The 13949-nt window shown below is 46.1% G+C and overlaps 1 protein-coding gene across 1 annotated transcript; it reads right to left on the bottom strand.

Annotated features, from left to right (window-relative positions):
- Nucleotides 1–487: 487 nt before the first annotated feature.
- Nucleotides 488–7715, bottom strand: YRDC (yrdC N6-threonylcarbamoyltransferase domain containing). Its single transcript, XM_027864743.1, has 6 exons — nucleotides 7500–7715; nucleotides 7007–7202; nucleotides 4170–4284; nucleotides 3737–3856; nucleotides 1196–1338; nucleotides 488–1036 (listed from the first exon to the last, which is right to left on the bottom strand). Exons 1-6 carry the CDS (start codon nucleotides 7684–7686, stop codon nucleotides 964–966), a joined length of 834 nt encoding a protein of 277 aa, XP_027720544.1. The 5' UTR covers nucleotides 7687–7715; the 3' UTR covers nucleotides 488–963.
- Between the last annotated feature and the right edge of the window lie 6234 nt (nucleotides 7716–13949).

Here is a 13949-nt window from a genome sequence, read left to right as displayed (position 1 = left end):
GCCTGGCACACAGTAAGTACTTCATAAAAGGCAGTTGAATGTAATGGTTAGGCTACACCGCAAAAACCACAGCCCCAATCATTCACTGAGCCCATAATCAAAGCCTTTCCAGACTGACATTCCCAGATTCCTTTCCCTAATAAAAATTACTTCAAGAGCCCAAGAGAACAATTGCACCATGACTTCAGCAGAGGCTGACAACTACCCTGATTTTTTAAAAATCTAAACCTTATTACTGATTACATCTCAGACTTCATTTCTGATTATTAGCCAAAAAAAGTAAGATTTTGCTCCACCATCTCATCTCACTACAGGATTCCTTGGCATTTACAGTATCACTGATCTCTGCAGATAAGAGGAAGAGGGGGCAGGGAAAAGAACAAGCATTTATATAGCACCTACTACGAGCCAGGCACTTCACTGAGCACTTTATAAATATTATCTCATGGAAACAGGCACTGCCTCGAGAAGTAATACAGAGCATAACTTGTGTCCTTAGAGATTTTATTTCCTCCTAGTTCCAACCTCAGTAGCAAAAAACAAAAAAAAAAAGACTTTGGTCACCTGGTAATAACATTAACAGTCACAAGCTTCTGGCCCATGCTACCAGTCAGGGACCCAAGATGTGAAATCTCTCCAGATCTCAAACTTTTGGAGGAAAGAGAAGCAAGTGCTTAGACCACTTTCCCAAAAGTAAACCACTTATTCCAATGTCAGAAAGAAGCCATCCTCAGGAACTTATAAAACAAACATTGAATGTAATCACGTCTCTTTTTCCATCAAACTATTGGAAAGAGTCAGTTTATATAAGTTCAGATGAGCAGAGTCTAAGGTTCCCTCGGGATCTCCAAGACTTGAAGAGGTTAAGTCTGTAGAAGTGGCCCCAATGACCTCATTAAACAAGGCCACACCAATTAACAGACACACAGTGCCTAGCTCCAGTTCTTGTAATCTCCTCCCTTTTCAAGAGCAGGGCTCTTCTGAGGGGACCAAGCCGTACTTCTTCTGGAGGATGGCTGCAGTCTGTGTCAGTGCACTAGAGGAAGCAACAAAAGACAAAGTCTGTTTTACACCTGCAAACTCTTTCACAACCAGAATTTCCTAAGTCATAAGTTTCACCCTTCTCTTTTACCAGGGGGTAGAAAAAACCAAAAAGTCCACCCCTTTTCTACCCACCCTGAGAAAACATACATACCAGCCCGGTCGGATAATTCTGTACTTTCCAGGCACTGACAAGTCTACCACAGTGGAGCCAAGTCGACATTCAGGACTTTTTATATCTCCAATTGGTCCCCCATCAATGACTAAGGACAAGTGAGGCCAGAGATCCTGGAACTCCTAAAGATAGCACAGATGAGGTTAGGCTGAACACTCACCAGTTTTCTACCACGATACTGCATTGTACACACCTTCTAATAACACAGAGCAAAACCAAAGTTGTCTAACTCCAAAGTGCCAAACCCTTAAAGGGTTTGGTTACTACAACTCTATGATACTCAGGGAGACGTCCAGCTGTTTAGGCCATATCCTGAAGCTGCTGTGCAAAGACGCATACTACCATACGATAATATCTTGCTAAAATGGTTCAGCCCTCAATAGCAGCAACCCAAATCAGTATAAAACCAGAATCATTCCAGTGAGCTCTCCTCTTTCCCCATCTTTGAAGTGCGGGGGAGGGGGGTGTGAGTGAAAGGGAGAAGGCTTAGCCCCTTGTGGGGTCCTGACTGGGGAAAAGCCATAAAAACTTAAGCTCTGTGAAAGGTGGAAACCTGAACATGGTGATCTATTAACAAATCATAATTTAGATACTGAATCATAGTCTAGTACTGAGTCAAAACTTAGAGATACTATGAAAGGCACAAGAATATCGTGACCCATACATGACCAGTACATGATCAGTACACAAACTTATGTTTGGGCATAACACTGGCTTAACACCCAAGTTCATTACTAAGCAGAAAACCAAAAATATCCACCACTCAGTAGTGATGTACTCTCCAGCTCATCTTCTCTTTGTCTAGTTTCTATAATTACCCCAGGGATTTTTGGGGTTCTTTAGCAGGGATCCACTAAACTGTCTGGCTGCTATCTCAGACTGAAGATTGCCCCTGTTTGTAAGTATTCATAATGACTGATTAAACTACTACCTATAGTTAATCTGGAAATACCTGGCCTCTTCCTTTAGTATCAAAAGAATACCCCCGCACCCCCCCACACCTGTATGGGGGAGGCACAGGGTTCCCCAGTCAGGAGAATTCTGGACCTTACACCCCTAATGAGTACAAACGCCATAAAGGTATCAGACTGATGAGATTACAAGATATTACAACATAATGCAAATGACTATTCAGCCTAAATTTTATATTAAATTGCTAAGGAGGGACATAAAAATCTCAGCCTCATAAAGTCTGTGCACCTTTCAGACTGTGGGTGCCAAAAGAGATGTCATAACCTGATGACTTAATGACCAGATAAAAAATGAGAGAGAGTTCCTTCTAGAAACGAAGTGCTACTGTATACTTGCTGCTTATTCTTGCTGTGTTAGAAAAAAGTAAACCTCCTTTGTCAAATGTTTAAAAAAAATTGCTAAGGAGTTACTTTCTAGAACTGGACAAAATTCATCAGGAGGAAGAAAGGGTCTAGAACCTCAAGAGACATAGCAGGGGGAAAAGTAGGAATGAAGGGGACATGGGATGGACCAGATCTCAAACCTGGAAAGAGGAGCAAGTGCTTAGACCACTCACCCAAAAATGAGCCACCTGTTCCAATGCCAGAACAAGACCCCCTTCAGGAACTTCTAAAACAAACACTGAATGTAATTGTGTCTCTTTTTTCATCAAACTAGTGGGAAAATCAGTCTCATAGCACAGGTAAGCACAGCTAGAGATACCCTTGCAATAATACCAGTATTATAAAGGAATAATCTTTGAAACTATCTGGTACTGTATCCTGCTTTTGGTGACTAGCTAAACAAATTTCGAATGTGAATGTAACGTAACAGAAAAAATATAAGAATACTTGCAGAAGTGAAGCAGAGGGAAGACAGCCAAGCCAGGAGAACACACAATGACCACAATAATGTAGATGAAAATTAACATTAAAAAACTTCAGAAAAAGATCAAATTGGATGACCAATCTTCCTTCAGAGGACAGATGATTAAGCCTATTTCCCTCTTCCTCATAGAGGAGGAGTGAGCTTTGGGTACAGAAGGCTGTATAAGCCATTAGAGGTATCACTGTATTTGGTTTTCAAGCTAGGAACTTTTTAATGTTTTTCATTTAAATTTATGGGGGGGCAATGGAAGGGGGAGGAGTAATCCACAGGTGTGTTATTATGGCTCTGTCTCTTAGGAAAGATGAGACAAGGCATGACTTCTTTCCCACTCAACAAGGAATATTCACAGAAGCTTCAAGGTAAAGTAGAAAGAAAGCTGAACTTGGAGTCACAGGACCTGAATTCAAATCCCAGCCTTGTCCTTCACTACCTATATGACCTTGGATGCTTGTTCTTTTTCCATCTATAAAACTGGAGGATTGGACTAGATATCCTCTAAAGTTCTAGATCTATGATTCTAATCAAAGAGGAAAAGCAGTGACATTTCCTGTGGTCACAGAGCCGGAGAAGAGGACCTCATCATCTCAGCCCAGAGCTCTCCCAAGGCTGATACATCTGTAGACTGTGGTGAAATCACGGATAGTGCAGGGAGAGGACGGAGCACATAATGACAAAACTTACCTTAACATTCAATGAACTTGGCTGTGAGCTTATGTTGGCACTGGTGAGGGCAAGGGGTCCTGAGAATGTCTGAGCCAAATCTCTCATGAAGGCATGATCGGGTATTCGAATACCTACAAGCTATATGACAAAGAGAAATGCTTTGGTCAAGAAGCTTAAAGCTGGGAAAAGCCCAAGAACCTATTGAAAGCAACTGTCAGATCCCAAGCCATTAAGGAAATTAAGCAGAAGGAAAATGAGGCAGCAGAGAGCAGTGGGAAGAGCACAAGCCTGAGCGTCTGTGTTCTACTCCCAGCTCTGCTACAAATTCACTGTAAGCTACAACCTGTGGTCCTCAGGTTCCCTATCTATAAAATGGGGTGAGTATAGAGCTGGTCTGAATGAGATGACCTGAGTCCCTTCCACAGATTACACTTCTCAGTCTTGCACTCACTGGGGTGAAAGGATTTAGGTCCTTGTTGAGCTCTCCTGAACGTTCCATCACCAGAGTCACAGGACCAGGCAGCAGGTCCTCCAGGAGCTCTCGGGGGACCCTCACCTGGCAATACCTGGGTACGAAAAAAAGCCAAGTTCAGTGTCTGAGGAGCAGTCATTGCAGGTCAGACCATGATTACCACTACACATCCCTATATCACATGAGGGCTAACTGTGGCCACCCTGCCTCTTCCTAATGATATCCTTCGCTGGCCCCCAACCTTTAGGGTCTAAGCTGCCTCATACTCCAGCCCTTGGCCGGTCACCTCAGGCCCTTTATAACCTGGTGCCACACATTGCCTACCCTCTTCCCCAGTTCTGTACCTTCTATTCATGCCACTGCTTATGTTTGGAGTATCCTCTCTGCTGCTGAAAACCTATCTATCCTTCAAAGTAGAGTTAAAATCTTCATTTTCTTTATAAAGAATTTTTTCTGGGGACCAAATGTGAGTCAATGTTAAACACACTAAGGTGGACTTAGTTTATCTTTCAAATGTTTTAAAAATGCTCTTTATTTTAGCCTTTCACTTGTCTAATATCACAAAATGTTCCAAATAGATACTCAACCTTAATATGAAGTTTCTGTCATAAAAAAAAGAATGGAAGGAAACACAATGTACAATTATGCTAGGTTCACTTAACTAAACCATAATTATCATTATATTCGGCCCCCATAGCCATCGCTGGGGAAGCAACTTCCGAGAAGGGGTCATCCATCACCTTAACTGCCAGCCAACTCCCACTCACAGGGCAAGCAAGCCAACCTAGCCGAAGCAACAAGACATCCTACGGGAGAGACGAGGTAGAATGTGCCAGGCAGATTAGGCCACCACCACCACTTTGATCACAGTCTCCCTTCAGACACCAACACACCCAGCCCAGGACCTAGAACTCCAAGAGCCATGGGAATAGCGTCCCCCAATCACCAGCCCTGCCTCCGGCCCAGATCCTGCAGCCATCATTAAGGGGAGAAATTTTGTGTAGGAGAGGCCTACCTTCCTCATCACCACAGCAACAATGGTTGACCAACTGCCACTAAGAGGCAGACAATAAACACAAGAGGCCTGGCAGTGGCAGCAACAGCCTCGGACCACCAGTTCTACTTAGAGCCCAGGAGAAGGAACTCCTGTGGAGCTGCGGCCAACTATCCCTACCGACTGCCAACCAACTACTATTCATAGGGCAAGCAAGGCAAACTAGCTAAGGCAGCATGACAGAGGTGGAGACAGAAAGCAGCACATTGCAGCCAAGTCAAACCACCACCACCTTGATTACCATTTCCTCCAGATGGAGACAGTTCAGGACCCTGAACCCAACCAAGAGCCTGGGGAATAACTATGTTCTCAGTCCACTGCCCATATCCATCAGCCTAAGAAGCAACGCCTATGGTGAAGCAGCCTTGTAACTGCTCCTGTAGCTGCTCCAGCCATATCTACTCAAGACCTGGAAAGTCCTTGCTACCAAAATCCTTGGCACTGTCAAATAGTTCAGTGTCAAAAACTGATGATTTTAACAGTGAAAACTGAGAAGAGGCATTACCATCTCCTTGCTGCTACACCCTAAGAATCATGGGACCTTTCCATGTGACTTGAAGCTGAATCTTCCAGATATGTGGGCTTCCCCATTAGATTGTGAACTCATTGAGAGCAGGAGCTATCTAACTTTTCTATTTGTATGTCCAGCATTTAGCACTATGCTTTGCACAAAGTAAGCACTTAATTAATGCTTTAATCATTTACCCACAAAACTATCCATTTCAAATACCTAAAAAGTTTTGGTAGAAATTAAATGTGTCTGGGATGTACGATGTTCAATCATGTGAAGGCAGGGGTGTAGTAGCTATAGAGCCAGCCTCATAAGGCAGGACAACTTGGATTCAAACCCAGGCTCTGATACAAAATGGCTGTGACCCTGAGCAAGTTACTTGGCTTCTTAGGGCTCAAGGGCACTCTCAGATGATAAGTTCAGAAAAGGTGCCAACCTGTATCAGTAAAAGTTTCCTCATCTGAAGTGCCCTCTATGAGTGAAATCACAGGTCGAATCCCTATCCCTAAAACAGTAAAGCTGGAGGCTGGAAAAAATAAATCTTTGCAGTATCAAGTCTTCCACAATACCCTTCTCTAAAACTGATCATTCCTTTCTCTGAATCTCTAGCACACTTTGTCTGTAACACTCTCCTAAGCCGATCATACTCTGTCCTGAATTAAGATATTTTTGAGGTGTCAGGACTATAAGCCTTTTGAGTACAGAAACATTATCTTACTGTTTAACGTACAACACAGCAGGGATATAGCACAATAAAGGTTTGATGAAATGAACTTAATTCTCTCACTCCCAAAGCACTTTTGCATACCTAGTTCCCTAGCTGTAAAAGGTCTGACTAGTCCTTGTGCACCTGGCAGTTTATGTTCACAGAATAACAATGATAACGATAAGCTACCATTTATACAGTTTTAAGGTTTGCAAAGTGCTTTACAAATATCATCCCATTTCCTCTAAACAACCACCCTCGGGGGTAGGTGCTATTTTCAGCCCCACTTTACAGCTGAAGAAACTGAGGCAAACAGGTTAAAGGACTCGCCTGAGGGTCACATAGAGGCTGGATTTGAACTCCCTGCAGGCTCCTGAACAGTAACCATTTCAACAGCACCCTTTCAGGTGGGCCTCCACGTTGCTCTGGAGGACTCCTGGGACAGCTCCGATTTTTAAGCAGTTTCCAAGACCCGGCCCCGCCCCTTCCACCCGTGGGCTCCCCGCCCAGGCCCTGGTCCCGGGTGCTCGGGGTCCCAGCCTCACCTGTAGATGTCCGACACGCGGCCCAGGCACACGGCCAGCGGCTTGGTCTGGCAGCGACCCTTGAGGCTGTACACCGCCCCGAGGGCCGCGGAGCAGGAGGCCGAGCAGGCCACGCCGTACAGCGTGTCCGTGGGAACGGCGACCAGCCCGCCTGCGCGGAGCGAGCTCACAGCGGCCGACAGAGCCCCGGACCAGCCTGGGAAAGCAAGCGCAGAGTGCTTGGGAGAGGTGTCGGCCGAGCTGCCCCGCCCACCACGGGCGGCGCATGCGTCCCAGGCCCCCCCACCCCCCCCAAGGTGGTTCATATCACCCATCCGCCTCGGCTCAAGCAACGCATGCGCCGCCCAGGCGCCCCGCACTCCAAGGCAGCTCGGACACCGCTCCCCTAACCCCTCCTCCTCGCAGTTCGGGCAGCGCAAGCGCCCTGCAGCGGTCCGACTCTCACCGGCAGCGTACTGCCCGCCACAGCTCCGCCCCTCACCGTCTTCCTCACCTTCCAGGTCCGCGGCCCGACCGGCACGAGAGTCGGCGACACCCCGAGGCAGCTGCAGGAGCCGGGCCGCAGGTCGAGAGGGCAGGAGACAACCGACGCTGGGGGCCAGGGACCCCTCTCCCAGCCCCATAGCTGCGGCTTCCACGGCCGCCAGCACGGCAGGTGGAGGCGTCCGAACCGGACCCATCGGCGAATATGCACTTCCGGCAGGAAGTGACGTGAGCCCCCGCGGACCCCTGCCTGCGCCGCCTTAAAGGGGCAGCGACGCCTCTAGGAATCAGCGAGCCGCAGGGGCGGGGCAAGGAGGGGGCTGGCAAAAAAGGGGCTGGGCCTTGGGCCTGGGGCGGGGTTAGAAGGCCTTGAAGCTTGGGCGGGTCACTTGGCTCGGAGCGAGGGACAAGAATCTATTAAGCATGTCAGGCACTGTGCTAAGCACTTTACTAATATTATCTCATTTCGTCCTCACAACGACCCTGGGGGACAGATGCTATTAACTATCCCCATTTTGCAGTTGAGGAAACTGAGGCAAACAGAAGTTGGTTGACTTGCCCAGTGACATCTACTGTGCTTACTCTGGATTCTGTCTACACCTCTGTGAAAGGCCTGTGCCAGGGTGTAACCAGGGTAAGGCCAATGAGACACCTGCCAAGGGCGAAAGGTGCCGAACAATTGACAAAATTCACATTCACCACCCTGATTGTGATTGAACAACAGCAACTTCATGTTCTTTTGGCCACACTCCTCTGCTGCTGCCAGGATAGTCCTGGAACCTTGGTGTCTAGGGGCTATATCCATGGTACAGACCCGTCCCTCGGCTGCACGGGCCCCCAGCCTTGCTACAGAAGGCAGAAAAGGTTCTCCAGGTTGTACCAGCTCCTCCCCCAACACTCTGTACCATGCCATAGAAACCTCTTCACCCCTGGACTTCTCACACTGGAAATACCCACCAACCTTGCTGCTTCTCAAACTGGGTGGTTCCTCCCAGAAGCTCCCATTGAAGGAGGCCCTGCAAACAAACCATTCCCTTCTTTCTTCCTCTAGCTGTGTGGTGAGCTCATCTCCATAGGACCTCCAACCAACCCCCCTCCCCCAATTCATCTCCCTTTTATGTGTATTCCTTCATTCAACTGTTAAGTTCTTTGAGGGTCCCATCACTTCTGAACTGTGCTGGGCACTTAATAAATGCATGTTGAATTGATCTGTGTTGCCATGTTTCTTGGGCGATTCTCCTAAACCAGTGTGGTCTCCCAACTTTTTTGAATGAGTGAGCCTATCATTACAAATTTTTTTTCAAGCAAGAACCCAGACAAGGACATTAATTAGGCAGATGGGTGGTGCCCGCCCCACAGATTGCAGGGCCTAGAGTCAGAAAGACCTGAATTTAAATCCAGCCTCAATCTCTTAGCTCTCTAACCTGGGCAAGTCACTTAACCTCCATCTGCCTGTTTTCTCAAACTAGAATGGGGATAACAGCACCAATCTCACAGGACTGTAGTGAAGATCAAGGGATTTGTAGAGTGCCTGGCACATAGTAGACACTACAGAAATGCTAAGTCCCTTCCCAGTATCTGTATATTCACTTATTCACAAACTGCATATATGTGTTTTTCTGGACATGGCCAATATAGGCATTTGTTTTGCTTGAATATATGGGAGAAGGAAAAAATACTTGATAAATGGAAATTTTTTAATTTTAAAAAGCCACCTGGATAAGACTGAAAAAGTATATTGCTGTGCCCCTCTACTAATAGTTATGTACTTTTAAAAACTTACACAAAAATAAATTTTAAAAGGATGGGATGAAAATGAAACACTTGCTCAGTGTTGGTAAGGAGCCACTACAGCACACAGTCTATTTGGTAGCAGCAGCAGCATGGAGGACTGCTTCTGGAAGAGGTGAATCGACGGGAGAAATGAAGGGGGCATGAACTCAGGTAGCAGCTGTGAGAGAAGGGGATGGATATGAGAAGTGGCAGAGTGGGATAAAAGGGAGCAGTCAGAAATGGAGTGACCACAGAGATGGTGATGTCCTCAACAGAAGATGGGTGAATTTTGGGGAAGATGATGTAATGGTTACAGTATAGATGGGGGGGAGGGGATTCTGGCTAAAATAATCTCACTTAAGAGCTGCCATGCTTCCCAGAACAAAGGCTATAACCTAGGTTTTAACTGTTTCATCTCTAGTGCTCCCTCCTCAGAGCTATGTTCTCACCTGCCTCTTTGCCCTTGACCATCCCCCAACCTCCACTCTCCATCTGGAATTCAGGAAGAGTATGACAATCTACAAAAAGGCAGAGGCAGAGGCTGCCCTCCTAGGGGCCTTAACAAAGGAGGGGAGGGTGGGGAGGCCAGTGAAAATTTTCTCAGGGGCACTTCTGCAACTTCTGCCTTAGGTGCCCAGGGATGTAACTGATCTGAAGGTCCAAAGTGTGGCTCTGGACCACGGAGGGAGCTGTTATGGTGAAGGGATGGAGGGCATACGGCCTCACAAAAACAATCTGAGCGACTGGTTTCAACCCACCCTCTCCTGAATGGCTGATCACACATGACTTGGAATCAGGTGGAGTTTCTTCCTCTCTTCCCATCCTCCAGTGAGTTAATCACTTGGGATCAAGCTGCTGCCCTCAACGATCTGAGTCCCTGTATTCACCACCACCCCCAACTGTCCCAGTTCCCCTCATGGTCAGCAGCTGGAGCTGTTCCCATTCCCTTGGGCCCCCGAACTCTCAGTTTTGTGTTGATCGTATGAGCCCCCAGTCTAAGAGATGGGGAGCACTTCAGACCCAAGCTGTTACCCAGCTTCCAACCTCAAACAGCTCTGTGATGATTTAAGTGGTAGAGTGGATGCTACTGATGTCTCCCAGAAAAAGGCAAGGTTTATTTGGCAGAGGCCCGTAAACTTTCATCCAACAGTGTGACTGAGGTTGCAGGATTTGGAAGACAGCATCACTTAAGTGAAAAAATGCCACTGACACTACCAAATTTAAATAAGCATTTAATTAGGATTTCATTAGTATTTAATATTGCTTTTTTCAATTCCAAAAAGTTAAATTTCCACTTCTTAGCAGATTTGTAAAGTACAATATTAACTTTATACAAAATGAGCAATTAAGCAAACACCATTATTTCACATTCTTCAAAAATACAAATTCATATTTACTTGTTTTTTTGGGTTTGGAGGGTTCTTCCTTTGGAAGTACTGAACCTGTAACTAACATCTTCACATTGCTCAGTGGAAGTCAGTTGTTCCCATATTTCATATGTTAATAAGTTCCTTTGATATAGACCTTTACATAATCGGGATTTTAAAAACCATTACCAAAAGCTTGGGCCTATGGTAAGTGTGGCAGAAGTGAAAACAACGGAGAGTCTCAGTGCCTGATTGGATGATCTAGGCTGGAGTCACAGCAGAAGGCCTCCTCTTGGCCTCCTCCCAAACAAGAGCTAGGAGTCTTCCCACAGCCCACCCCACCCCCAAGGAGCCTGCTACTCCCCAGTAATAACACTCTTTCTCCAGAATACTACAACATTGGTTGTGTAGTGAACTCTGAACTCAGGCAGAAAGAGCTGCAGGCACAAGGACAGGAAAGGAAAGAGGCCAAGAGAAGGCTGTGACTTTGTACCACAGTTGGGGTAACAAGGATATTGAGAAAAACTAAAACAAAAAATCATCCACACCTCCTGCCCCCAGCCCTGCCCGATTCTGCTGAAAAGTGTCGTATGAAAAAGTTTCTTGTAACAGAACAGCAGAAGTTGCACTGAGTGTAAAGGGCCCTTTGTGGAAGAAACCCAGCAGACTGCTGGGAACACAACAGGTCAGGCTTAGACATCCGGAGACAAGAACAAGAGCTTAGACTTCATACATTCTGACATCAATATCCAGTTTAATTTGTATTTTCAGTGCAGACAGAATCCAACTGTAGAAGAGGAGATACAGTGAGACAAAATACCAAAAATTAGGATTAGCCCAGCCCACAATCATCACCTTAAAAACTCTGGATCACACTGGGAAAAATTTCCCTCCAAATATGTCAAAGGGAACATTCCAAATGAAGACTTAACCAATCAGAAATATAGGTATCATTTCCTTTTGCTCTCTCCCTCCCTTCCTCAAAAGGAGGAAAGGTCAGCTTCCTAGCTTGCCCATAGTAGAAGTCACTTGGATATTTGCTCTACAGCAAACAGTCCCCGTTTTGGCTGGAATTTTACTTTGAAACCTCTCGTCTGAACTAACTTTCCAATGAGAAGATGAAATCAAGGGATTAAGGGCCGTCCTCCACCTCAGATAAATCAGCTTACAGGGCCGAGGTGAATAGTACAGCCCAGTTTACTGTAGCCAACAAGCACCAAGGGAGTTTCCTTCTGTGAACAAAGAGGAGAAGGGAAGAGGAGAGCTACATACCACAGAGCTGGGAATGGTTCCTTCTTCCTCAATACAAATATTTGTGATTGGAAGTCCAGTAAGACATTTAACGTGCTGCTGCAGTTAAAAAATCCAATGAATTCCCTGACTCTGTAGGAGTCTTTATAACAAGACAATGGCCCTGATTACCAATATAAAAGTCTAGAAGGTGCAAAGTTTCTGCCCCAAGACCAACTTGTCCCTTCCCTTTAGGCTTTTCTCACTGCCCTCCCAGGGCAGGAGAAAGACAATGAACTGCAGCTGAAAAGAGGCTGTCTGCGTAGGGGGCTGATCTCCAAACAGGCCAAGGGAAAAGTGATGAGCAGCTCTTCGGAGGACAGCCCCACTCCTCCTTTCAGCCCAGGGAACAGGGAGAGGGTTTGCATAGATTTCATAGTTAGTTGCTAGGAATGCATAATAGTGTTTCCTTACAGACAGGGCACCATGTTGTGGAACTGAGCAACACCAAGCCTGGGCCAAGGCAGGGTCTGCATGGGGTAACATCCACCAAACTACAAGTATTGCACCAAGGTAAGTGCTTTTCTCTTCACACCTCCATTTTCTCAGAGAAAAAAAATAAAACTTTGTGGAAAATACATATACAAAAGAAATTGCAGCAATCGGGTTAAGGATAACATAACCTAAAGTGCTTTTTAATTTTTATTATTTCTTTAATATACCAGTACAAGGTTCTGCAAACTCATCTCTCTAGAAACATTCAGCATTGTACCAAGTCTCTCCAATGAAACCTTAGCCTCCATTATTCCAAACCAGTCTGTAGGTCCTCATCCTGACCCTCCAAGCCATAGGTACACCCAGAGGTTCCCTCCCTGGGGTCCTCTGACACCTTGAGGATTCTACACTTCATGTCTCCCTCCTTATGTACCATGAACTCCTTCTGGAAAAGGCAGAACTCAATAAATAACCCCAACCCTAGCGACCAAACCAGCGGTTCCCCAAGAGATGAGCAGCTGTGAAGCCACACACAGCCAGCCCCACAGTGAGGGGCTCTCCCCATCATATTCCCTCCCCCTCTTTTTTTGCTTATTCCAGAAGGAGACTCTTCATGGATGGGCACAAGCACACAAGCTTGCATGCATGCACACAATGACACACACACACACACACACACACACACACAAACATACACACAACCTCTGAGGACCGGCAGTGCTGGTTGTCACTGAATCTGGAGCACAGTCCAGTTTGAGAACACAGTTTAAGGCAGCTTGGTGGTGCCCGCCAAGGCTGACTTTCCTTGCCAACCACCTCAGCCTATAAACTCCAATCCACGATATTAAGCAACCATCAAAGAAGCAGTGAGATAAGGCATGTCTCAATTACCCTTCTAGGCCATGAAGCCCACGAGCAATTCCAATCTATAGGTGCAGCCTTTTCTTCTAAAGTCTATAACGCCTCTGAAGTCTCTATGGGGACCCCAGTCTCACAAGTTTAAGAAACCAAACTCCCACCTAAGGGTCTTTCTGGTCCCAGTTCAACTCTGAGCTTGCTCCTCTCTGGGTCCAAGGCACCCTACCCTTGTTAGGGGCCTAGCTTAGAGAGGATGCCCAGCCCAGAGTTCATGTAGACAAGAAGGGAGTTTCTTTTATATCCATAGGAACCTTGAAGAGACTGGAAGAGAAGACTGCCCTCTCAGGTGAAGGACCCTGCCTTACAAGTTTGCTTATCATCACTACCATTTTAAGGGAATTCCTGATTTATCAAAAGCTGAATGGATTTAAGAACTCTGATCACTGTAATCTGGACAACTTCTTGTTGTTTAGTGATTGTGGGGTTTCTGTGATCTGCCTGACCAAATCCTAATGTCATAACCACGTGACAAAACCTGAACTTGTTCAACTGGAAAAGTCTGTTCATCTGAGCCACAGAGCATGGCTTTTCTACAATTCTCCTCCTCCTGTGCTCAGGTGGTCCCCTGCTCAGCATAGGCAGATCTCTGAAAATGACAAGAGTTGGCACCTAGAAAACCATCTATAAAATAATGATGTGACTATCAAAAGGGCCAGTTTTCAATGTTTCTGGGTCCA

This window comes from Vombatus ursinus, unplaced genomic scaffold, assembly GCF_900497805.2.
Source record: "Vombatus ursinus unplaced genomic scaffold, bare-nosed wombat genome assembly UNPS02014775.1, whole genome shotgun sequence".
Classification (NCBI taxonomy): Eukaryota; Metazoa; Chordata; class Mammalia; order Diprotodontia; family Vombatidae; genus Vombatus; species Vombatus ursinus.
The sequence above is the reverse complement of the archived record's forward strand: the minus strand, read 5'-3'. Positions and strand labels throughout refer to the sequence as shown.